Consider the following 25,759-nt stretch of genomic DNA (forward strand, 5'->3'; position numbering starts at 1 on the left):
GAGCGTCCATAGTTCACCAGCTCTGGCAACATTAATATTTTTAAAAAGTGCGAGTCTGTAGCGGCGTGCATGCCGTCAAAAGCTCGAGGCTGCTCCACACTTCGGTGGAGTTTACTTCTCAGCTTTGAAGACTGAGCATCTTTAAGGGTGCGGCCCTTAGCGAGTGTCCTTTCTAAAAACTTCCTATTCTCTCTACGGTCTGCGCCTCAGCCCCACACATCCGCACTAAGCGCGCCCCCTGGTGGTGACAGCGGGCAAAGGGAAAGAAAAAGGGGAAAAACACCAGAAGGGAGAATTCAGCGCAGGTAGACAGATATCGCCAACATGGTTCCGAGAGATTTCTCCGCGGGCCATTCCTACCTGTGGCTGCTAGGGGCCGCCCACGTTCGTGCTGGTGGCCAGACGGAGCCCTTCTGGCTGTGCTCACGCTTGCCACACATTTGCACCACAGTTCCTCACCTTATACAGCTCTTCCCTTTTCACCTTAGTTCTCAGCTGACATCTTCTCTGACTCCACCGAGGTCAGACCCCTTGGCGTGATGTGCCTCACAGCACCCCAGACCTCACCTCCCTTTGAATATAGCTACGCCTTGTGATTCACGTCTTCCATCAACCCAGGCTGTGGCTTTCTTTGACTCACTATGCCTGTCTCTGTCTTGCTTTCCATTGCACCCAGTGCCCAGGGTTTGCTTGGAATCTGAACAGAGGTAGCATTCTGGAGCTATAGCCAGCGCTGGAGGGAGACAGGCCAAGGCACTGAGGTATGTGGTTGAGGCCCAGCAGAGAGAGTTTATTAGAGAGGCAGGGGGCAAACACATATTTACACGGGCTGTGCGCGGGGTATTAAAAGAAGGCTAGGAGGGAGGTGGGTACTGGGGGCAGCTCAGACGAGTTCCACCTTGGCATTGGGGTACACCGCCACCACGTCATAGCCCTCAGGTGGCTTGACCCGCGCCTTGGCGTGGTTCTCGCAGTACAGACGCTCGTCCAGAAAGAAGTAGCCCCGCTGCTTGAGGTTTAGCCCGCAGTCACTGCACATGAAGCACTCGGGGTGGTACAGCTTGTCCCGTGCCTTGACGATGGTGCCCCTGATGGGAGACCGGCAGAGGACAGTGTTGAGTGACAGATTCGCGAGCATGCCTGGTCCAGGACGTCGGGAGTGTTAGGGGAGAACTGGGGTCAAGGTGGGAAAGGCAGGGACCGGTACTCACACGATGCCATGGCCGCAGCGCGTGCACTCGGGCAACCCCTGCAGGCCACTCAGCGGGGCTCCCAGCTTGCTGGCCATGGGCTTGAGGTTCCGGGGGCCGCTAGGCCCGGGCCGCTCCCCTGAAAGCCGGAGCAGGGATGGGCGGGGGTCAAAAAGGGGAAAACTTCACTTCTGCAAGGTGTGCGGTTGAGCCCAGCTTCTGGGAACACCAGCACTCAGACTGGGGCGAGGGTTTGGAGGGTGTAGGACAAGGGGCCTCGACCCGGATGGCGCAGCGAGGGGTGTGGTTTCATGTCTAGGATACAAGGGCGGGGCAGATCGCTGGGAGGCAAGAGGTGGGTTTGCGATGAGCTGGGAGGAGGAAGGTGGATGGCCCCAGGACCCTCCAGGAGTGGAAAAGCAGGTGGGGAAGGGGGCAGGCGTCTTACCACCCTCGCTAGCCTCCAGCATGCCCTGCAAGTAGCGGAAGGAGCCTGACTGCTTGGGTTCAGCAGCCGAGGGCTCGGTGGGCTCCCGCAGCATCCGGTACACCTCAGATCCCATGTCCATTACGCAGTTGTGGCTCTGTGGAAGGCCTCTGGCTGGGTCAGTGCTGGGCCAAAGAAATGCAGGAGGTGACAAGGTTACAGGACCAGCCTTCACTCTGCCCACTCAGGGGTCTGGTGAAAGTTTCATGGGTCACAATACAAGAAGCTGAGACGCAAGGATCAAGTGTCAGGGTCAGGATGGGACCTGATGAGACTTGAGGGATCAGGGTTTAAGATGGGATAAGTACCACGTTTCTGGTACTACCTGTGGGGTGGAGACACATGCAGGGTGCTCATCTGGGCCAGTAAGGTGGCCGCACTGCTGCTGCCATTGTGGACTAGGAGGCGAGGTGACTGCCCATATGAAGATCCCAGGCCTGGCCTGCCATCTTCTGGGCCAATCCCTGTGGCTGAGGGCCGCCTGCTGGTTGTTGGACTGCCATCCTATGAGAAAGAGAGGCCTGAGGTACTGGGAGACCCTCTGGGGTAGGGGCTCTGGTCATGCTTAGTACACCTTCCCCCTACCCTGCTATGTCAGGCCTTCTTGGGTGCTGGCTAGCTACCCCTGCTCTGGCATCTCTGAGTGATGGTGCCCAGCCAGGGAGGGGGTTGGTGGGGAAGGGCTAAGCCTTGGGCTTGGTTCAGCACGGCCATCCCCTACCATGAGAAAGGCCCATGGAAAGTCAGATGCAAAAATCTGGATGCCCGAGACAGCCCTGGCTCCCGAGCCCTGTGATGGCTCTGCCCACCAGTGCCCATGAGAGATGGTGTTGGGGCAGGGGCACTTTAAGGACAGCATGGTTGGAGCAGAGTGTGTGGTTTCCTTATAGTGGTGATCCTGGTGCCAAACCTTCCTACCTGCCAGAACTGTCCTGGGGGCTGGATGGGCCCATGGCTAACAGCAAAAAAGGAACTCTTATCCTGCAGCCAGAAAGGGTCATCCGTCATTGTGTGCCCAAGGACCTTTGGTGTGGGGGGGGGAGGCTGAGGTTCAAGTGTGTCATTGGAAGATCAGCCCCCTCTTGGCTTGTACCTCTGCTCCCATTTCCTGCTTTCCAGGCCTAAATGGTGGCCTTCTGTAGGCATAGCAGGTGAGGGGCAGAGGCAGGGCCAGGGGTGAAAGCTCCCCAGTCCACTACCCCATGGCCAGTCTGATGCCCGTGGCTGAAACATTTTGGGGAGGGGTGCCTGTACATGTTTCCTCAGCCTGCAAGAAGAGGAGTATCTTGGTGGGTGTGGGTCTGAAAGGGGACTGGGGATCTCTGTCCCTGTGGAGTCCAGGGCTGTGCTTCCCCACCTGTGGCACATGCCCATAGCAATGTAAACACAGGCATGCACACTCTCCCAAGTATGTTTACAGACATACACATGCATGAAGACAACACACAACAGCCAATTCACCTACATAACCCAGTCACACATACATACACATTTACATATATGCTTGGAGCCAGTGTTGGTCACCCTGGGGATGACCATGGTGACCTCTCTGGCTGGAATGAGGTTGGTGGCCAGAGTGGCCTGATTGTGGGGTGGGTCCAATTGTCCAGGCCATGAAGGTGATAGCCTGGAAGGTGATAGCTAAACTTCCCCTTTTCCCCTTTGCTCTACAGTGTAGACAGGGACACTGAGTGGGGAGGAAAGGACACCTAACTTAGGGGGAATGAGCCTGGCTTGCACTCAGGTTGCCTCCAGCCCTGGGGCACAGTTGGGCCTACAGGGTTTTGTCCCCCTGCCCTTGCTTTCTGCAGGCTCTGAGCTGGATGGGGCTTGGGTAATGAATGGGTAGACCAGCAGCTAAGTGGGGGTGATAGCATCACATCCCCTACCCTAGCAGACAAAGGAGAGGGTCTCTCACTGCCCAGGTGGGCCCCCATCAAGGAGGCAACAACAGCAGGAGAACCCTTATCCTCACTGGGCCCAATAAGAGCTCCAGTGAAACCCGAGCACTCCTGTGTGTGTGTGTGTGGGGGGGGGCAAGCAGGCAGGTGATGCTGGCCTGGCCTCTCTAATGGGGACCAGATGGGCCATTGGGGCAGGGTTGGGTCCCTTACCAAGAGGGCTTCAACAGGAAGGGGAAGTCAAGAGGGATCTGGAAGAAGGAGGCCCTTACCACCCAGCAGAGTGTGAGTCTTTTGCAGGATCTTCAGAGCCACAGCCCCTCCCACAACCACCCATGCAGCAGCCTCTCTAGGCCTGAACTGTGGTTAGGGCACACACGGTGACCTCAGTCTTGATTTGAGTCCCAGCTCTATCCCTTATTAACTGAACAAGTCACTTCACCTTTGAACCTGTTTCTTCACCTGTGAGATGGCACATGTGATGATCTCTGTAACATAAGTTCCTTGTGAGACAGTTGCATACAAAGCACTTAGCACCATGCCTGCCACACAGCAAATGCTCGTTGGATAAATAGCCAACGTGGGCATTGCTGAGCCCCATTCCTGGATTTCGCTCTCTGTGTGGGGTGCACCTGGTACCTCGTGCTCGCACTCTGAGTACCTGCTAGCTACTGATTTGGCTGTAGAAGCCTTAGCTGTGTCAGTGAGCACATGGGGCTTACTGACTCTGTGCTCATCAGCTCCCACATGACTGTGGGCAGAATGCGGGACACTCAGCTTGGATGGTGGTGGGTGCTGAGTCCAGATGAATAAATGGCATGTTCCAGAAGCCAGGTTCCAGCTCTCTGCTAGTCTGGAGAGAACAAGCCAAGTGTGCAAGGGCTGCCTACTCCACTGGCTTGTCTTAACCCATCACCTGGTTCTGGGCTTAAATGCCACCCTCCCGGAAACCCTTCCTTATCACCATCCTTCCTCTACCGTGGGTTGTGTCGAGTGCCTCCTGTGTTCCCACGTGAGGTCGGAGAGGAAAATCTCCTATAACCATACATGGAAGGTGGGCCTGAAGCTCCTGCTGGCCCAGTCGTATTCCGCGTGGGGCTGCATGCCAGGGTATCTTATGCTGGTCTTAGGGCCAACTGTGGTTTTCTCCTCACTGATGGCTCCAGCTGGGCCCACCCTCCACCTCCTTGCAGGCAGAGGGTGGGAACAGTGTGGGACAATGTTACTGAGGATACAGCCCTGCAGGGGCTCCGTGAGGGTGTTTCTTGCACCACCCATGGAGCTCATGGCCTTTTAAGTACAAAAGGCGGGCAGCAGCTGAGGGGCTGCCCTGTTTCTTATGGAAAATCGCTTTGCTTCCAGCCTCAGTAGTCTGGTCCTAGAAGAGGTTAGTGCGGGAAAGTGTGGGGGAAGGGGGTGTTGCTCCACAGCCCTCAGCCCCCCAGGTCCACTGGCCCTGAGTCTCTCCTGGAGACCAAACAGAGCAAGCTTGGGCCCCTATGTCCTATCCATCCTGGCACGAGCCTCACACATGAGCTGGGGGCTTGTGCTATGCTGTTCTCCTCTCCCTAGCCCATGTCAAATGTGGCTGATTCGTCTATGTGTCCCCCCCACCACCACCACAGGCCTCAGGTTTGTGGGACTACCAGAGCAAGCTTCTGAAACACAGGTATGGCCACGAGTCTCTGCATGAACAGCTGAGGTCCTGGATAGAGGAAACCAAGAGCCTCTTTGTGACCCTGCCCCATCATCTTACCCCTCACCTCTCCCCTTCCACCCCCTGGGGCCTTTCTTTCCTCTGAACCTATAGTGTACACACACACCTTTGGGTCTTTGTATATGCTTCCTGGCACACTTCCTTTTTCCATGCTTTTTCCTGCCTTATTCTTCTGCCTTCAGCTCTTGGCTTGGATACCCTCTCCTCCAGGAAGCCCTCCTTGATCCCTTCATAGAGACATGAGGACTTCTTAGACTCCTGGCTTCTGCCATCCCAGAACTGCTAAATATTTTTCCCCTTCCAAAACAGGCACTCCCTGGCATGTGGTAAGCATCTGGCCTCAGGGATGCCAGCAAAGGCAAGGTAGAGAAAAATGTCAGAGGAAGATGGGGACGGATATAGATGGTGAGGGAGAGACCACAGCAGATCCTTTCCTCTGATACAGCGAAGCCTCTATGGCAAGAGTGGACACAGCAGGAACAGGAGGCTATGGCCCCACATGCTGGGGTTCATGGTTCTGGCTCCATCACACACCAGTCCAACCTCTACCTCGCCCAAACTATGTGGCACAGAGATACTGAGCTGACTCTGGATTCCCCAAACTTGTCAACTGCCTGTCCTTCAAGGCCATGGCAAAAGAGGCCACACTCTCCTTGAGGACAGCCCCATGGCTGACTCTTATCAGATACGAAGAGGTGACTGAGTAGGTAGGCCTCTAGCCTGAGATCTGCCAGGTACATCATAGGATGACCAGGAGAGAACTTCAGCCTTAAATAGGGCAACAACATGCCTTACATGCTAAGGTTAGCCCTGTGGCCTGAGGTTGGCTCCATCCAGGGGATATCCCAGGCTAGGATGAAATAGAACAGTGCCCTATTGCCTGAAGTCACTCCACAGCCCGAGGTGGCCCCCTACTCTGCCCCCAAGCCTGATGACTTCCTCCTGGTCTGGCATCACTGAGCACCAGAGTGAAACCCATTTGGTGGGTGGTAGCCCTGATTCAAGGCCTGGCGCAGTCCCTCCCAACCATAGAAACCTTAGTTTCAGAGTCCAGGATTGCCTGGAGTACAAACAGAGCCCCTAACAGGTGCACATTAACCGGGGGAGCATGGGATGGGGTGTGGGCATGCCCCAGAAAAACCTGCTTCAATCTAGCCTGGGCATCCAAGAGCCTTGGTGACAACATCCAATGCATTTAAACCTTTCGGATCAGGTCTGGACCCTCTGCCCTGGGCTTGCTCTGAGTCTTACATACCTGGGCCTCAGGATCGATGTGGATCCTGTGTGCCTGAGCCTTGCTGTCCTCTGCAGCACTGGTCCAGCTCCTGCCTTCAGGCCTGTGGCAGGAATTAGGATGGTCAGATATATCTGCTCACTATGCCTGGGTCCAGAGCCACCCAGAACCAGGCCTAGCTTCCTGTACAGAGAAGGACATCACCCCAGTGCTTTCTCCTGCACCAGAGTAGTGGCTGTTGTAGCAAAGAGACATGACTCTGTGCCACCCACCTGGGATGAGGCTGTGTGTCCCTTCCCTACCAGCTGCTCCATCCGTCTCTGGTCTGATGCCTAGAGAGGGAGGTGCAGCTTCTCTACTCTTCTACTTTCTCTGTGGCCTACATAAACTCAGCAGAAAGAGGGCCACCTCACAGCAGGGTGAGCCAGGCCCCACACACCAATCAGCTAGGAGCTCATCCATGCAGCCCCCTTCTGTCCACAGTCTCTGGCTGGGTCTGGGAGTCAGGCATCCAGGGGCTCTGGGGGAGGTGGGATGGAGGATCAGAGGGGTGTGCCTCCCTCCTGCTGATGCCGCAGAGTCATCACCAATGTCTGCCCAGCCCAGATGGGAAACAGGCCATTAGGAAATTCCTGCTTCACCATAGAAACCAAAAACCAAACACCACTCAGGAGGGAGAAAAACATCATAAACCTGACATAAGCAGGGCAGACTGGCTGAGAGGCTACAGGCCTGGGGCCCAGTCCTGCTACTCAGTAGCCCCATGGGAAGGCAGGCCAGGAGGGTGCACGGACTTAAGACTGGCCAGTGGGTGTGAAAAGAGGCTGGTTAGACCACAGAGGAATAATGTCCTCACTCTACCCCACAGGGCCTCCTGGGGTTTCTTGAGGTCACATCACTGGGCCAGAGGCTCAACCCTACCTCTTTCCTCTACTCAGCAGAGGGTTTTAACACTCCGTCTACACCTGTAGTCCACACCCGTCTGCACTTCCTCACCTTTGCCCATTCCTTGCCCCCTGCAGACTGCCTCTCTCCCCCACAGCCTCTGGAGGCCTGCCCAAGGCAACACCATGACTACTGGCATTTGGCTCCAGGACTCTCAACCAGGCTACCTGCAACTGCCCCACTCACAGCTCTCACTGTGGCTTCCACCCACTGGGAACTCCGCCGGGATAAACCTAGGACATCTTGTGTGGCTATTTGGTGTAAACTTCCCAAAAGTTCTGCCTCAAAGAGGACAGGTCTGAGGTTTGAAGGTCAGAGGGCACAGTCTCTAGAGCCATACGGGTGTTCAAGGTATCAGATGAGAATGAAAGGCTTATTCATGTGTCGGCATGCATTTTCAGGCCTTCACTTCAGGCTGCTTACAGGTGGCTCCCTCGGCCATCTTTAAGCAAAATGACAGCAAAGGGTGGCTGTGCAAAATGGGCACATAATGGGGCACAGAGGCCCTACCAGAGGCCCCAGGGTTGGAGCTGATACTGGGAAAGTCCTGGACCTACAGATCATGCTCAGCAAGTGTGGGTTAGCTTGAATTGTTGGACACCTGGCTTTGAGTTTTAGACAAAATAAACATAGCAGGAAAGCTGGGCCTTCATTCCACTTTTCATCCTACGGAGAAGTGTGCAGAGGCTAAAGCCTTCCGTACACAAGTGGCCAGGTAGGGAAGCTGGTCTGGGTAGAGCCCATATTGAGGGGTCCTCAGAGCCCAAGCATAGCATAAGTCTTGGCAGGATAGAGAGAAGAGTCGGGGGCCTTGCAGGTGAGAACGGCCCAGGAGAAAAGATGATAGCCCAGAGGGTCAACGTAGGCCCTGTGTCTGATCCCCCAGAATCTGCATGTGTGGTAAGTGGAGATAGGAGCCTGGAGGACCAGACTCCAGGCACTCCAGTCCTAAGGAGTAACACTTTCACGGGGACCTGGCAGGTGCCAGATATGGGGGTGGCTTAAGAAGGGAAGAAGGCCCCTTTGAACTCAGGGCTGCGAGTGTGTTTGGGGACTTATGGCAGGGGGGTAAGCAGCCCAAAACCAGGGCTGAAATAAGACCGTCTGGAGGGATGACTTCAGTTCTTTCCCCAACCCTCGGTGACCAGCTTGATGACAACTTCAGAAAAGTTTCTTGTCCAACACCTTGTTTAACCTGCAAACCAGTTTTTTCCCAGGTGAAAAAACTGATCCACTCAATTGACCCACTGAATCCCAGGACCACAAGACAGTTCCCACTTGGAAGCTGAGGAAACTATGGGCTGAGATGAGATGACTTGCTGGAGGACAGCCATTTCCAAGTGTGGAGCTGGAATGGGACTGTGACAGCACAGAATGTGTGCGCACCTGCTCCATGGCCAGGCAGCATCTGGGGGCTGAAACACCCACAGCGGAACAGGTCAGAGGCCCCCTGGCTCCATCCATGCTGGGCTTGGAACAAATGACCAGGCAAGGAAGGAAGGAAGGGAGGGAGCTCTCCACCCTGCCCCTCCCACCACCCTGTCCTAACATCACTGGGAGCCTCTTAGGTCACCCTCTGTAAGCCTCCCCTAACACCCCTCCACCCTCAGCCCCCAAACCACCAGGGCTTCCCTTATTCAGCCATGAGAGTGGAGGCCAGGGCTGAGTCAGGGCCCAGGAACCCAGACAAGAGGGGTGGCCTCAGAGGCCACTTGTGGGCAGAGCAGTGCTGATGTTTCCCCAAGCCAGCCTGTACCTCAGTCTGGGAGAGGGTGAGGAATGTGATCCTGCTTTATGGAAACCCAGGCTCACAGAGGTCATCTGGGGTACCTAAGATCCTGAAGTCCGGATGAGGACCAGATCTGCTGAACTCCCAGGCTGGGGCCTCTTCACTATGCACCAGGTGTAGTACACAAGGTTTGGACTTATAGCTGGAACCACTCAGCACCCAGAGTACTGGTAGGGGCCCTGACCCAATCTGGACCCAGACCTGGGCCAGACACAAATGGGGGCTGCTTCAGAAGCCTTCTCACCATGTTTAATGACTCCAAACTGAAGGCTCACTCCCCCTCCCTGCCATCTCTAAGGTATGGTTAGCTGCATTGTGGTTTGGGAAGGCTTCTCCCACACATGTCCACAGGGGGTCGAGGAAAGTCCCTGTTAGCACTGAACATGGTAGAGCTCAGCAGTTATGTCTGAATTCTCTGGATCCAGGCAAGACAGGGGGTTAGGGAGATCCCACATAGCCACAACCCAGCCAACTGCCATCAGAGCTGAGCAAAGACCAAGCACCTGAACAAGGCTGGGAATGCCCCAGGTGGACCGTCCATCCTAGATCACCTGTAGGGCACAGATGGGGCTTGGTGACTCCTAGTCCTCCTCTTCATGACGGGCTGCATAACATTACATAGTCCCTGGCATCCAAATGTAACCAGGGCAGAGGCATGGGCCATAGTGGGGATAGCTGAGGCACAGTACCTATGGGGCTAGGAGGAATGGCCAGCAGCCAAGCAGAAAGAGTGGAATCTTTTGGAAGTAAGAAAGACCTGAAGCTAAATTTTCTTCCCAACTCCCTCGTTGTGTGATTTTAAGCACTCTTGAGTCTTTCTGAGCCTCAGTTGTCTCATCTGTAGAATGGGGACTATATTAGGTTTTATTTTATCAAGTTGGTTTGCAGGTTAAACAAGGTGTTGGACAAGAAACTTTTCTGAAATTGTCATCAAGCTGGTCACCGAGGGTTGGGGAAAGAACTGAAGTCATCCCTCCAGACGGTCTTATTTCAGCCCTGGTTTTGGGCTGCTTACCCCCCTGCCATAAGTCCTCAAACACACTCGCAGCCCTGAGTTCAAAGGGGTCTTCTTCCCTTCTTAAGCCACCCCCATATCTGGCACCTGCCAAGTCCCCGTGAAAGTGTTACTCCTTAGGACTGAAGTGCCTGGGAGCTAAGGCTATGAGGCCCAGCTCATCTGGATGCCTGCCACCTTAACTTATCCTCCCCTTGACTCGCCCCTTCCCCACTGTCATGGTGCAGCCTGCCCTGTGCCTACCTGCTCACAGAGAGCGTCAGGTGGTCGTGGCAGCCCTTGATGCGATTCTGTGCTTCCAGGTGTGTCATGAGCTCTGTGCTCTCACCATTGATGGCTTGGATCAGGTCTCCAGGGCATAGGGCAGCCAGTGCAGCCTTGCTGCCAGCATGGACCTGTGGGTGGACAAGCCAGATGGCTGGGCATTGGTCACTATGTGGCCTTGCTGCAGGCTTTGCCAAGACCCCTTTCAACCTCAGAACCAAGTCAGGATGTTCTTGCTGCCAACATGAGCTGTGGGTGGGCAAGTCAAGAGACTGGCTGAGTTCTCATGTGGCCTTGCTGCAGCCTCTGCTCTAAAGACCCCACTCCAGCATCCAAAGGCCTGGTGGCATGTAAGGACATATGAGAAGGGCTCCTCTGCGCTAGAACAAGTGGGATGTTACTCCTGCAGCCTGCATATGTACCCTAGGATATGCTAGGGACACACAGGGATACTTGTGCTCCTATATACATACAAAGCATGGACATGTCACAGACAGCCTGCATAGACAGAGCCCCACTCAGTCAGATCACCTAACAGCCCCTTGACTGACATTCAAACGCTAGTGACCTTGGCTCCCTGCCTGTTTCCTCTCATCCTCAACCCATATTCACTTCCACCCACCCTCGTTCTATCTAGATCATCTGAATGTCCAGGGGGTGCTCACGGACACCAGATCTTGCTCACCTTCCCATTTCTGCAGATGCTGTTCTCTCTGCCTGAGCATTCTTTCCTTTGACCCCCAAATCCTAATTACCAGCTTACTCCTTATCTTCCAGGTCTCAGCAGAGGTGGTTCCCCTGGGAGCCTCTCGTCGGGGTCTCACAGTACCCTGTGCATCCCCTGTACTACTCTGTTCCCTTAACATCGTCAGTGCCTCATTCTAGGTCTGGTCAGCACCTTCCAGGCACATCCAGGGCCACCTACTTCCAGTTGTCAGCCTGCATTCCTCGGTCACAATTTCACCTCCACTTCCTCTGTAGGACAGGCACTCACACAGGCCACCCCAGTGTCACTACTGACCCCAGAGGGTCAAGTAGTATCCACAGCTGGAGCCTCTTACAATGCTGGCCCTCTGATGAAAGCAACTTGCAGCTGAGCATTGGCTCACAGGGAGGTCTGAGTGGGCAGCCCAGGAAACCCTTTACCTGTCCCCGGTCCTGGCACAGCCTTTGGAAATGAATGTTAGGCTCCCTCATTCTTAGCCAGTCTCTCCAGCAGTGGCCATCTGTGGCTCAAGGGCTGCTAGTCACCCTGTTCATACTGGTGGGTAGAAGCTTCTGGAAACTCAGCCAGGTTCAGCTTAGCTAGTGCTCAGTAGTGAGTGGACAAAGCTAAGGTGCTGGCAGAAATTTGGCTGAGGTCCTGGTATGGGCACTGCCCGGGTTGACTTGCCCTGAAATAGGCTGCCTGGAGGAATGTTCTGGAGCATGACACCCGCAGTCACCTGCCACCATTAATATTTACTCCTAGGGCCTGGGTACCTGCACAGGCTTGTCCTCCTGGGAGAGACACCCACTTGGCTCCATCCCACCCTCCCCTCAGGGCCCTGCTCCGGGCCCCCTCTCCTTCATGGACACCTGCTCTGTGACATGGCCTGGGCTCAGTGCTTTACCCATAACTAGCTTGTGGCAACCTCTCAAGCACCTGGTGAGACAGGCCTTGTTACCCCTATTTACAGATAAAGAAAGGGGCTTAGGGGAGGGGCACCAGTCCTCACGCTGAGGAGGAGTCTTCTTTCTCAGGAGGCCCAAGAGCTGCAGGCTGACTCAGTCAGCACAAGGGCGCATTCAGGCCCCTGTGGGCGGGGGGGGGGGGGGGGGGGGGGGAGTTCTGAAAGCAGAGGTAGCTGAAACTCCTGCCAGCTCCACTAGTCCGGAGAGTTCTGGTCAGAGAGGGCACGGGTCCAGGAAATGGTGACTCTCCCAACTGACTTTCCATGCATTGTCTCATTAATCCTGAAGGCAAGCCCATTTACTAGATGAGATAATCAAGGCCCAGAGAAGTACAATGGGACACTCGATTGATAAATAGGAATTAGGATTTCAATCCAGGTCAACTGATTCCAAGTCCTGTGCTCATAACTACTGTGTGCTTTTCTGAAAAAAGGGAGGCAGGGGAGAGAGAGTGTTCTAGGTGGGAGGATCAGCATGCATAATGGCTCATCTGGGAGAGAGAGTAAAATCAGGCTTGTGACTGAAGGAAGTATCATTAGGAGAGAGTGGAAGAGATAAAGTCAGAGAAGGAGAAGGGGCCAGACCAACGGACCTCATAGGCCCAAGTGAGAAGCTAGCATTTCTCCTAGGTGGGTGGGAACCATGAAGGGTTCTAAGGGAAGTCAGGACAGGGTGAATTCAAGCCAATCCCTCTGGCTGCTGAGTGCAGGATAAACAGACAGATGGAAGAGAGAGGGGAGCAGTGAGTAAGCTGGGAAACTGAGGCATGAACCAGCCCCCTCACCTGTAGCCACTACTACATCCCCAGCTGCTACTCCACTCTGCCCAGCCTAGATGCCGTGGTGGGCTGGGCCCCTGAGAATCAGGTGTCATAGTATTCCATACAGTGGCAGCTAGCTCCAGAAGGGCCTGGATTTCTGTCCCTGTCCTGCTTCTCTGGGTATATAACCTTAGCCTTTCTGAGCCTAGTGTCCCCATGTATAAAGTAAGGTGAGAGGGAGTTCTTACTTCTAGCAGCTGCTGTGAGGACTCTCTCTCAGCAGAAAGTTCCCATGGCAGGCTGGGCACAGAGTGGTGCTCGTTCCAGACACCAGTTGCTGGGGAACTGGCCCGGAACGCTGTAGATACGCTGAAGCCAGCAACCACTATAGTCTGTGGGGAAGGAGCCCTGGACAATGTTTGTGGAAGCTTTATGGGCTAAGATTGCAAGGTCCCAGCTCTGCCAGGCAGCCAGCCTCCTCCCTGTGTGGCTGTCCCTACGGGGTGGGGTAGGCCCTGGAAGCATGGGAGGGTAGGGTCTTAAACTCCTGAGTGAGGACACTCCCACTCATCCCCAGTGTCTGCAGACCTGCCGTTGAGGTATCTGCTGGGCAAGCTGTGGCCTGTGCCTCCCCAACCCCGTAAATCTCCCCAGATCCACCCAAACCCAGGCTCAGCCATTCTGGCTCCTCAGACCTGAGCTATTGCCATGTGAATTTGGGGGACAAAGGGGCTTCTTCCAGTCAAACCACCTCCAAGCCTGACTGCTTGCCAGGGGCCTGCATCACTGTCAGCTCCAAACAAGGCCACTGCTGCCGCCACCACTGTGACGTGTGGAGGCCTTTTCTCCACGGGCAGGCAGCCGCGTGGGCAACAGATGTCTCTGCTCTCTGCTGCCTGTGGCCATCAGCCGCCGCCACTGAGCCTGTCAGCGGCCTCACGCCCAGGGTGCCTGGCCCACCAGCTGGTCTAGTGCCCCCATCAGCCTGCCTCTGCGGACACACAGCGTGACACACACAGACAGACACAGATGCTCACCCCCCTCCCCCCGGCCCCGCCAGTAGGGCTCCCTCAGGAAAGTGGGAGATGAAAGGCTCCCGATGAGTTGAAGGCCTACCTCACTCAGCCCCAGGGACCTGGTAGTATGGGGTGAGGGCAGATGTGGGAAGCCTCCCAGGACAGCTGGGCTTGCCTGTCACCCTGGCTCCCAGAAATGGGATTCCATGATTCCATGTTCCACAGGGTGCCTCTCCCAAGAACTGGAAAGAAGTGTCTGACAGTCCAGCCAGCTTGGTCTAGCCCCCATGGTGAGAGATAGGGGAAGGTGGTTCAGTTTCCCTGACACAGGCCCCCCAAATGACCAAAGCAGCTGTGCAGGAGCAAAGGATGGCTCTCAGATGTTCCCAGGTTCCCCCCTCTCTTCCCTCCAGACTGGGTGCTCCCAAGGGCAGGGCCTGGGTTCTCTCTTCTTCTATCTCCTGGGCTTGAACCCTCAGGGGCCAAGTCTAAATCTCCTCTTCTGGCTATTCAAACTATGGGACCCCAAGGCTGGCCAGGATCCCCTCTTACCCAGAAATGGTGATCCCCTCTTACAGGGCCCGAGTCTTTTCTGCTTCTCTGTTGTCAGATTAGCCATGGCCGAATGTTCTGTCCCCTTCTCTTCCTCCTCTGTCCTAAGCCTGGGGCAGTTCATGGTCCTGGAATCTTGAGGAACTGGGCTGAGGCTATCCTGGCCCCTGGCTTTGTGGGGAGAGGTCTCACAAACTTATAATCAAGTTTCCTTCCCCTGTAAACCAAAGATTCCTCCTGGCTACTTTCCCTTAGGTCGACTGAGTTCATTGATGAGAAACTGACCAAAACCAGAGTGGAGAAGTGGATGGATCTTTCTCTTTTCAGATTCAGAGAGGACCCCAGCTCTGCTGGCATTGGCCCTTGATAGGGCAAGGGATTCTCAATTATTATATTTTGCTCCAAATCTTCAGATTAGGTTCAATCTAGGCAGTGTTTCTGGGCTTCTAGAGATCTGTCCAGACCCCTGGCCCATGACTGCGGTCCTTCTCTGGCCTGCAGTGACTCCCCCCAAATGAGGCCAGTAGGGAGGCTGCTGTGTGAACTCTTGGGGTGTCCCTCCAAGGACAAGGCAGGCAGGCCCAATGGGAGGGAGGAAAGGGGGCTGGGCAGACACTGCCCAGCCTGAAAGCCTCCTCAACATTCTGTGGGTCACCCAGGTCAACCCTTAGCCTTCGAGCCCAGTAACGTCAGGGATCCCGGTCCCGGGTGGATCGAGCGGACCGGGTCTCAGATCCAGGACTTCCCCGCCGCCCCGTGGCCACCGGACTTACCCGGGAGATGGTGAGGGGCACGCTGAAGTCCCGGCCACCCACGAGGCGGAAGCCCCAGGGCGAAGGGCCGCGCAGGGTCACGGAGTGGGGCATCGCGGGAGCCGCAGCCGGAGCCGGAGCCGGACACTGAGGAGGAGACGCCGCCGCCGCTGCCGCCTGGACGCTGCGCCCCGCCCCCGGCCCGCCGGGTCCGGACCCCCTCCGCTAGGCCCCCGCCTCCGCTCCCCGCGCTGCCGGATTGGCCCCGTGGCGGTCCCGACCCTCCCACTTCAGGGGGCTCTGAGAACCCGCCCCTCAGCCTCGGCTGCCAGCCGCTTCGCAACCTCTCTGGGTTCTCCGACTGGGACGGCCCCGACAACCTGGATCCTGCCCCGGCTTGCGCTCTGCGGGCCGTGGACCCGAGCCCGGTGCGGAAGCTGGGACACATGCTCTTTGAAGTCAGTCGCTCCTACGGGGCGGTGCCCGACTGGGGAGGGCTTTGGAAGGGGAGGGGGGGGGGGCAGATGGGGGATGGGGCCGCGCCTTGCTCAGAAACCTCCTCAAAGTTCTTTCAGACAAACTTGCGCCCCCACCTCTCGGTGGGCCAGTGAGCACCATTGGGGAACCCTGGATCTGAACAGGCCTGGGTCAGGGACACAGACCCAGCATGACAGCCCGCATTGCCAGGTCCGAGGGTGGGAACAGAAAGGCGCTCAACTTTTTCTGGAGGCCAGGAAGCTATCTGGATGGAAGAGGTAGCCCCTGACAGAGTTTAGAAGCAAGGTGCCCTGGCTTGTCCTTCTAGGCATCACTGCTTCCGCAGGACACTCAGGCCTTCTGCACAGTCCTCTCCCCTCCTTTGCAAGGAGCTTTGTTTTCCCAGGCTCCCGGGGAAAAGAAGCATCTAGGCCCAGTCACTCTCGATTCTAGGGAGACTGGGGTAGCAGCGTGCCACAAGGAGGGAAGTGAAGTGCCTGAGGGGAGAAGAATTGTGAGCAGCCCTTCACGTGGGACCCGTCCTGGTCTTCTCTCCACTCTCAACCACTGTACTCCAGGAACGTCCATGAACAACAGCCTTTGCAGGTGCCAGGGTGCCGCATAGCACCCCCTGGCTCTCCTGGACACTTTGGCTACATCAGAGCGGCAGTGTTTGCCTCTCTAGACCCTGAGGAGGTCCCTACTTTAGCTATTCTTGACAACCCCATGTCCCCTCTTGGCCAAGTTCTGGTAAGGGCTCTGTCCTCAGGAAGTTAACAGGCTGTGGGGTGACATGTGTCTATAAGTCTCTGACACCCCCAAGGTGAATAGCTGCTTGAGACACATAAACCTAAGGTAGTGCAAGGAAGGGGAGGCACTCTGGCATTGAACGTGGATGTCTCTCTGGAAGATGGCATACTGCTGTCTGTTGAACTTGTGGAGAAATGTGAGTTGTGTGTATGGGGGTGTCCATACCCATAGAGCATCAGCCATTTGGCACTCAATGCTGTGAGGTGGAGCAGGTTGCTGGGGCCACATGGACAGAGTAAGACACCACCAGGAGAGTTGGTCTCTGGATGGTCTCTGGATGTCAGAGGCTCCCTAAGACTTAGATCTCACTGAGGGACTTGGAGAGTGAGCACCATCCCCCATCACTGATTGTCTCAGGGCTAGGTGTACAGTATGGTTGGGTGGTCAGAGACACCTCATTTGGACTCCGAGAGCCAAAGTGAATACAGATGATACAGGCCTCTGCTGGGTGGGAGAGGGGCCTCAAGAGTCCTCCCCAAGGCATCCCCTAGCCTAGTGGATTCCCGAAACACCTCTACTCATTGCTTCTTTCTCAAGTTCCATACTCCCAGGGACTGCCATCCCCCACCCCCCAAATCCTTTGTCTTCTTGACTACTTCCATTTGGGGGAGTATATCACCCCTTTCCTGGAATGGTCCTCCTGAGTATGACTTTCCTAGCCCTTCAGCATCTGGACAGTACAGTCCATCTCGGAAGGTTTCTCTTACAGGGCAGAGATGGAGGGCAGTGGGAGTGGAATGGCTCTCCTAGAATCTGGTACGGGAGCTTCCCAATCTCATTCTGCAGTTTCTGGGGCAGTTCCAGGGTCTGTTCCAGTCATACCCCACATCTGTACTTGAGGACATTAGGAATCCACTTTTGACAGGCCTAGGCTGGGCTGTATTCCTGGAGACTGGGGGTAGTTCTGCTTAGGGGTCACACTGTGAGCTTACTTTTGACGTTCTAATCTAACCTATCCTCAATACTTCCAGAAAGCCTTAGAATTTTATTTTTACTCTTTCTTTTTTGAGAGGGGGGGGGAGAGAGAGGAACAGACACAGGCAGGAAGGGAGAGAGATGAGAAGCACCAACTAATTGTTGTGGCTCCTTAGTTGTTTATTGATTACTTTCTCATATGTGCCGTGACCTGGGGGCTCCAGCTGAGCCAATGACCCCCTGCTCAAGCCAGCAACCTTGGGCTCAAGCCAGTGACCATGAGGTCATGTCTACAACCCCACACTCAAGCCAGTGACCCTGTGCTCAAGCTGGCAAGCCTGTGCTCAAGCCAAATGAGTCCACGCTCAAGCCGGTGACCTCGGGGTTTCAAACTGGGGTCCTCAACATCCCAGGTGAATGCTTTAGCCACTGTGCCACTGCCTGGACAGGCTATTTTTACTCTTAATGGCCTTGTTCCTAGTGGATTACTATGTTGCTGAATCCCTATCATGCTGAGAGACCAAGTCACAGGCAGTTACAGGGCCTGGGAGCCCTCTCCAAGGTGGAGATGGTGGTAGCTGGGTCATACCTAAGTCTGCTTTAGTGGCGTTCACTGGTTCACTGCATGTCCCATGAGGCATCTGTGCTGCTGGGTATAACCAGACTGCCCATTTCACACATTCTTTATCCACTCAACAAATATGTATTGAGTACTTTTCATATGCCACAGCCTGTGCCTGCCCTGGACTGGTATCAAGAGATCTGTGGGGGGCAGGGGCTATGTCTATCTTATTTATTCATGTTACCCCAGCACCCAACAGAGAACCTGGCACACAGAAGGTATTCAAACACATTTGCCATTAACAATATTATCATTGCTATGGGAATTATTATCTCAGCGTATGCCTTGGCCACAACCCAGAGACAGGCAGGGAGGGCATGAAGGGGCCTAGGAGGGGGAAGACTTTAGCTCCTGCTGCCTTGAAGACCACAACCAGTGACCCTGTCCTTTAAGGGAATCCTAAGCAGATCAGGGCACCATGCCCAGGTACTGTGTGCCTGGCCAAGTCTGTCCAAGGTCAGAAGAAACCATAATGCTTTTTCCTCAATGGGTTGGCAGGTTTCGGCTAGAGCAGATGCCCTTGAGAGGTGGCCTTGAAGCTGACTGGAAGGGAAGGACAGGGAAGGGTCACGGTAGGGACAACCTCAGGTTGAGAGTAAGGCCAACTCAGTGGGACTCCCCAGCAGTGGAAGCAGCACTGGGTGGAGGGTAGGATGCAGTTGATGGAGTAGCCCTTGAGGATATCTTTCTATGAGGTGCTAGGGTCTGGGTAGAGAGCTCAGACCCTGACTTCCTCCTCTATCCAACCCTGGCTCAGTGGCCAAAAGTCTCTTGGTGGAGTCTGGCCCATTTAGGCTCAGCTACTAGGGATCTCCTTGAAGGTGCAGCTCCATCCTCCTGGACAACAACCTGGTTTCCAAGGGGATTGGAACCCTTGATAGGCATCCCCTCTTGATGGGATGCCCAGTCCAATGCAGAGCTCCAGGAAGCAGCCGAAAAAGAATCTGAGAAGTGCCCACTATATTGTGGCCTGTCTAACCCAGCTGAAGGTTCTGAAGCTTCTAGCCACCCAGGAATCTGCTCTCCAAGAAGCCTGCTGGTCAAGGCTAGGGGGCTGTGAGTCTATGGAAGAAGAGGACAGCAGGGCTGGATAGGGTGGGGCTTGGTAGGCTTTCTGTGGTGCTAGGACTTGGTCCCACAGTCCTAAGGAGCCAAGGCAGGTTCTAGGTAGTATTTGTTGAGGGGCTCTAAAAGGGGTACCGGCAGTTAGGGGCATGGATACCAGGCCACATCCAAAAGGAAGGTATGGGGTAGTGTAGCCTATGAGGCAGGTTGAGGACTGATGCCCCACATATCCTGGGATGATAGGACTCAGTCAAGGAGGCAACAAAGCTGGTCTTTGAGCTATGCTGGAGCAGCGCACACAAGGGAGGGTGAGTCTGTGACAGAGGAAGTTTCCCAGCTCTAGCTTTGGGCCATTTAGTCCCGCGACAAACATTTATTGAGTGACTGCTGTGTCTGACCTAGACGTGATCAACTAGCCTTAGAATTCTGGTGACTCCCCATACTGCCACTGCTGTGCCTCCTCTGGGGGCTGAGAGTCTAGAAGCTCTAGAGGGAGCCTGTCTCTGAGGGTGCCATTAGGGACAAAACTAATTCTGAAAAGTGAAACCTAGTTACTGGCCCTGAGCTAAATTCCAGGGCTGACACTAAAGCAAAACTGGTCTTATCAGGAAATTGGGCCTTGAGGAAGGATGAGCGACCCCAAACTCACATAGCTTCTAAGTGGTAGTCTAAGCTTCTAAACAGGGTTAGACCCTGCATTGGTGACTTTATGCCATGCTCCTTGTACCAGGGACTAGACATGTATCAGTAATACCTGTGATCTAAAAACACCCTTATCAGACCTGCTTTGTCTGTTTTCACAAAGAAAACTGCCTGTTCTGGAACCCAACAAAGGGGCTGCCAGGCAGCAGGGCGGAGGCTGGTTTACCCAGCTGGGCCCAGGAAAGCCCTGGCCCTGAGGCCTGGGAGTGGAGGGTGTTGGGAAGAATGGAATCTCACACAAGGGGGGAGGCAGCAGACAGGTGGGAAAGCCAAAGGCGGCTCATCCCCATCCAGGCAAGAAAGTGACAGACAGATGGTGGCAATAAGACCTATGTGGTTGAGTATTGTGCAACTGGGGGCTCCAGAAGGCAGCTTACAATGGCGCTATGGTCTCTCCCTGCCTCAGGGACACCCCCATCCTTATCCTCCTTTCCATTTCTCTTTTAGCCAGAGAGTCTAGGCAGCCTGTTCTAGATCACTCAGCCTCCTATATCCTCCAAATAGAAGCCCAACACAGGGGGTCTCAGGTTTCCAGCTTCCCCTGATAGCTGAAGGCTTCTAGCACAGAGCCACACTTATCCTTATGCAGAGAGAGTGTCTCCTTTTACAAAGCAGCTCCTTCAGGTAGAGAAGCAAAGGGATTGGGGATTCTGTGCCCTGGACATTCTCAGACCATTTTCTGGGTTAAACAGGGTGTGGGACCCTTCTCAGCCCAGGGAAAGACATATGTCTATAGGTGCAGGTGAGGCTCTACCAAAAGCATAGGGATGACAAAGAGGAGACAAGTGTAAGATGCAGCACAAAAACCCAGGTACCAGGGCTCCTCAGACACACATTGCCACTCATCTGTCAGCTTGGGATATGCTGCCTCGGTCTGGACTCCTGGCCCACCTCAGCCCTGCCCCAGTCTACGTATCCACAGACACCTACATTGAGCAGTGGGCTTCCTCTTCCTAAAACTAGAGCTGACATGTAGGGCCACTCAGAGGGCTGGAAAAATCTAGGCCATTTTCATATTCTATAAAATGCAAGTGGAAGGGATGTGAAAATAGTGTTTTAAGAATTATGGCATATGCAGCAAAAGAAAAAAAAGAAACAATCCAATTAAAAAATGGGCAGATGTCCTGAGTAAACAGTTCTCCAAAGAGGACATACAAATAGCCAATAGACATGAAAAGATGCTCAATAGCACTAATTATCAGAGAAATGCAAATTAAAACCACAATGAGATATTGCCTCACACCTGTCAGAATGACTGTCATCAGTAAATCAACCAACAACAAACACTGGCAAGAATGTGGAGAAAAGGAAACCCCCACGCACTGTTGGTGGGAATGCAGATTGGTGCAGCCATTGTGGTAAGCAGTATGGAATTAACTCAAAAAATTAAAAATGAGACTGTCTTTTGATCCAGCAATTTCACTTCTGGGAATATATATGAAGAAACCCAAAACACTAATTTGAAAGACTATATTCATTCTTGTGTTCATTGTAGCATTATTTACAATAGCTAAGATATGGAAGCAGCCCAAGTGCCCATCAGTAGATGTAGATATAAAAAGGCTGTGGTAGCCTGACCAGGCGGTGGCACAGTGGATAGAGCATCAGACCAGGATGCAGAGGACCAGGTTCAAAACCCCCGGTCGCCGGCTTGAGCGTGAGCTCATCTGGCTTGAGCAAGGGATCACTCGCTTGGCTGTAGCCTTCTGGTCAAGTCACATATGAGAAAGCAATCAATGAACAACTAAGGAAACTAAGGAGCCACAATGAAGAATGGTGCTTCTCTCTCTCCCTTCCTGTCTGTCCCTATGTGTCCCTATCTGTCCCTCTCTCTGTCATTCTGTCTCTGTCACACAAAAAAATAAAAAAGCTGTGGTACACTTACACAATGGAATACTACATGGCCATAGAAAAGAATGAAATCTTACACTTTGCAACAACATGGATGGACATAGAGGTTATTATGCTAAGTGAAATAAGTCAGTCAGAGAAAGACAAATACCATATGATTTCACTTATACAGTATGATTTTACTTATATGGAATCTTAAAGAACAAAATAAATGAACAAACAAAATTGAAACAGACTTATAGATACAGAAAACAGACTGATGGCTGCCACAGGGGGGTGAGAGACTGGACAGAAAAGGTGAATGGATTAAGAAGGACAAACTGGTAGTTACCAAATAGTCACGGAGATGTAAAGTGCAACATAGGGAATATAGTAATATTGTCATGACTACACATGGTGACAGGTAGGTACAGGAAACACTGGGGGAGCACTTTGTGAAGTGTGTGATTGTATGACCACTGTTCTGTACACCTGAAACTAATACAAAATTATAGTAAATGTAAACTATAGTAAAAAGAAAGATATTTATTCTAAATAAATGACTGAATCTGCACTATTGGGGGTTTTCTTTTTCATATATAAAGCCCTTTTGGAACTCATATAACTCTTTTCCATCCTGTAAGAGAAAATACTGAAGCATTGGCCTCAGACATATCTAGCTTTGAATCCTGGACCCAACACTGTGTGAACTTGATATATTACTTGAAACATTTCTGAGCTTGTTTCCTTAATGAAACAATTCAGATAATACTAACTACTAGAATTGGTATACTAAATCACAGTACCAAATATATACTGGGTATTTATAAACAGTAGCTATTATGGTAATGGCTCATTCATTCAACAATATTAAAAGTCTTCCAAGAATCAAGCACTGTTTAGGGCACAGAGAACACAGCCAACTTCATGGAATCCTAGTCTTTGTAGAGATCGTAGCCTTTTATAGTGTTACTCAGGTTGAGTGGAGCTGGGGCGAATAGCCAGTTTGTTTCAAGATCATAGGTTGTCTCCTTGCTTCATATTTCCTGACAAAGTCCTCTAGTAAGATCATATCATCCAAGCCTCTCTCACCTTGTAACATTAAGATTAAGTGATGGTGTTGTCATTCTCCTCAGTAGAGAAAAATCCTCAGTAGGGAGAGGAACATGCAGCTCTCAGTGGAACAGCAGGTTAGTATCTTTGTGTGCAGTGGTTGTTACCGTTGGCTGTTTGTGTTTAATGTTGTAATGTTATACCATGTTGAAGTTCTGCTTTGGAAAAAGAAAAAAAGATACTTTTAACACCTGTACTATTTTTATAAGTAGAAAATAGGGATAATTATCTCCCTATACCTGTTGGCTTAGTAGGGCAACAGAGTCAAAGCTGTTTCTTCCCACTGAACATAGAGCACAGCTCAATCTGCTATGCTTTTATTTTTTCATAGTAGGAAGGTATGTGTGCAAAGGCTAGAAAGTGTACGCCTCTGGCAAGTAAGAAAATCAGGAGTTTAAATGCACACTTTCAAAAACAGAGCTTTACTTATCTCATCATAACTGATTGAAAATTTATTTAGTAGTAAAGTTTTATCTTAAGTACTGGATAAATATGGGGCTAAATATTACATGTATGTAAATTTTGAGTAAATAAAACTTTTAAGTACACAAAGGAAGGTTTGATGCTTAGTCATTCATTCTCTTGTTTTTAATAAAACCATATATTTTTAAATGTAAGTTCAGATTGCTTTACTTTAGTTGTTCATTGATTGCTTGTCATATGTACATTGACTGGGCAAGCCCAGGATTTTGAGCCAGTGACCTCAGCGTTCCAGGTGGATGCTGTACTACGCCACCACAGCCCAGGCTCATCTTGGTTTTTGTTACCTAGGATCAGTTAAGTTCCCATGATGTTGTTATATGTTCTTGTTACTGACTTCTGTATCTCATGCTGCTTAAATCTGACGCTCTTCATTTCTTGTTACCTAGCGCTCTAGGTCCCCCCAGGGCAGCTCGCAGTATGGCCTCAGTTCCCCCTCCTGCCTAATATTGACCAATGGGTCCTTCATGGTATCTTCCAGTGATGTTCTTTGGCTGGGACTGGGGGGTCATTAATTTTTTAAAGTTTTTGACCTCCTAGAGATATAAAATCTGGTACAAGGAAGTACCCACTCAAAATCTGCTTCTTCACTTCTTCAAAGTTCTACCCCACAAATGGCAGGGTCTCCATCACCATCATGTAGAGAACTACCCCAGGCTCCAAACATCAACCTTTGGGGTATGGTAGGGTTGGAGCTGCAAGGTCCCTGGGCCTTGCCCTGGTCGGTTGGCTCAGTGGTAGAGCGTCAGCCTGGCGTGTGGAAGTCCACACCAGATTCCCGGCCAGGGCACACAGGAGAAGCGCCCATCTGCTTCTCCACCCCTCCCCCTCCCCTTCCTCTTTGTCTCTCTCTTCCCCTCCCGCAGCCAAGGCTCCTTTGGAGCAAAGATGGCCCGGGCACTGGGGATGGCTCCATGGCCTCTGCCTCAGGCGCTAGAGTGGCTCTGGTCACAACAGAGCGACACCCTGGATGGGCAGAGCATCGCCCCCTGGTGGGTGTGCCGGGTGGATCCCGGTCGGGCACATGCGGGAGTCTGTCTGACTGCCTCCCCGTTTCCAGCTTCAGAAAAATACAAAAAAAAAAAAAAAAAAAAAGATCCCTGGGCAATTATGGAAGATGGATCTGCCCTGGCTGGTTGGCTCAGAGAATAGAGTGTCAGCCTGGCATATTGATGTCCTAGGTTTGATTCCCAATCAGGGTACCCAAGAGAAGTGACAATCTGCTTCTCTCTCCATTCCCCTTCTTTTCCTTTGCCCCTCCTGCAGCCAGTGGCTCATTTGGTTCAAGCATAAGTCCAAGGTGCTAAGGATAGCTCATTGGTCCAAGTGTGTCAGCCTCAGGTGCTAAAAATAGCTAGGTTAATTTGAGCATCTGGCCCCAGAAAGTGGTTGCCAGGTAGATCCTGGTTGGGGCACTTGCAAGAGTCTGTCTCACTATCTCCCCTCCTCTCACTTAAAAATAAATAAATAATAAAAATAAAAAAGAAGATGATCCCACAAAAGATATTTAATTTCTCATCTGTAACTTCTGTACTGAAGCCAAAGTCTGCTAGCTTGAGGCTGCACTCCGACCTCAGGTCTGGTGTGTTCTGCCCCTGGTGGCAGTACTGCATCGCTGACAGCAGTTGCTGGAACATGGCTCATGCTTCCTCCTCCGTCCTGCAGCTGTAGTTGTGCAGATAGTCAAATAAGTCCCTGCTGTCCACATACCCCATGATGAGGAACAACTTGTCCTGGGTGGCAATCATCTCATTTTGGTGATGTTGAGGAGATTTAAGCCCTTAAGACAATGAACTTTTTTAAAACTTTGGAAAAACCCGCTGACTTATGACTTTCACAGCCACCTTTGTGCTGGTCCAAACATGCCAGGCCAGCCTCACCTTGGCAAAGGACCCCTTGCTGATGGTGTGCAGGAGTACATTAATTGCCAACATGGCATTCTTGGTTGGGGGAGATGGCTGCAAAATTTTAGACATAGTAACTTCAAAATAAAAATATGAAAAAGAGAAAATAAACTAAAAAATGAAATAAAGCAGAATAAAGTGTAAAAAAAAAAAGATAACAATAAAAAATGATAAAAGAGAGGGATTCCAAGGTGGCTGCAGAGTAAGTGGAAGATACAACCACCTGCTCCCAGCCTCAAACCAGATTTACAGCTAAATTATAGTGCAACCAACCTGCATAACTGGATGAAGGCTAGCTAAACTGAAATATTCTAACCAAAAATTTGCAGAAGCCACATACAGACTGGTAAGGAGGTAAAGACCCTAAAAGGTGCCCTGTGTCTAGATGTGGCTGTGGCAGCAGGACCCCCTCTACCCCAGGAGTGGGGGTTCTCTACCTCAAGCAGGATCCCTGGCTCAGAGCAGCAAAGGCAGGAAGAGGAGTTCACAAAGCATCTGCTGGTGAAGATCAGAGGAGGCTGAGTCTGCCTGGATACTCAGACACC

The 25,759-nt window shown here is 52.6% G+C and overlaps 1 protein-coding gene across 2 annotated transcripts; it reads right to left on the minus strand.

The window, feature by feature from the left end:
* Positions 1–764: 764 nt before the first annotated feature.
* On the minus strand, positions 765–15,528 carry PDLIM4 (PDZ and LIM domain 4). Of its 2 annotated transcripts, XM_066276462.1 has the most exons (7): positions 15,318–15,524; positions 10,522–10,673; positions 6,551–6,632; positions 2,003–2,181; positions 1,639–1,802; positions 1,212–1,329; positions 765–1,088 (listed from the first exon to the last, which is right to left on the minus strand). In XM_066276462.1, the coding sequence occupies exons 1-7, from the start codon at positions 15,408–15,410 to the stop codon at positions 884–886; spliced, it is 993 nt and encodes a 330-aa protein (XP_066132559.1). In that variant the 5' UTR covers positions 15,411–15,524; the 3' UTR covers positions 765–883. The 2 variants fall into 2 exon arrangements, with proteins under 2 accessions (XP_066132559.1, XP_066132560.1); XM_066276463.1 differs by lacking the exon at positions 1,212–1,329 and having other exon boundaries at positions 879–1,088; positions 15,318–15,528.
* Between the last annotated feature and the right edge of the window lie 10,231 nt (positions 15,529–25,759).

Source organism: Saccopteryx bilineata, chromosome 4 (genome assembly GCF_036850765.1).
Source record: "Saccopteryx bilineata isolate mSacBil1 chromosome 4, mSacBil1_pri_phased_curated, whole genome shotgun sequence".
Taxonomy (NCBI): domain Eukaryota; kingdom Metazoa; phylum Chordata; class Mammalia; order Chiroptera; family Emballonuridae; genus Saccopteryx; species Saccopteryx bilineata.

Coding starts and splice junctions, on each gene's coding strand:
- PDLIM4 (XM_066276462.1), bottom strand. CDS start 15,410: ATGCCCCACTCCGTGACCCTGCGCGGCCCTTCGCCCTGGGGCTTCCGC. Junction 2,182..6,550: donor ACATCGATCCTGAGGCCCAG/GTATGTAAGACT, acceptor TCTTTCTCATAG/GATGGCAGTCCAACAACCAG. Junction 1,330..1,638: donor GCTGGAGGCTAGCGAGGGTG/GTAAGACGCCTG, acceptor TCCGGCTTTCAG/GGGAGCGGCCCGGGCCTAGC.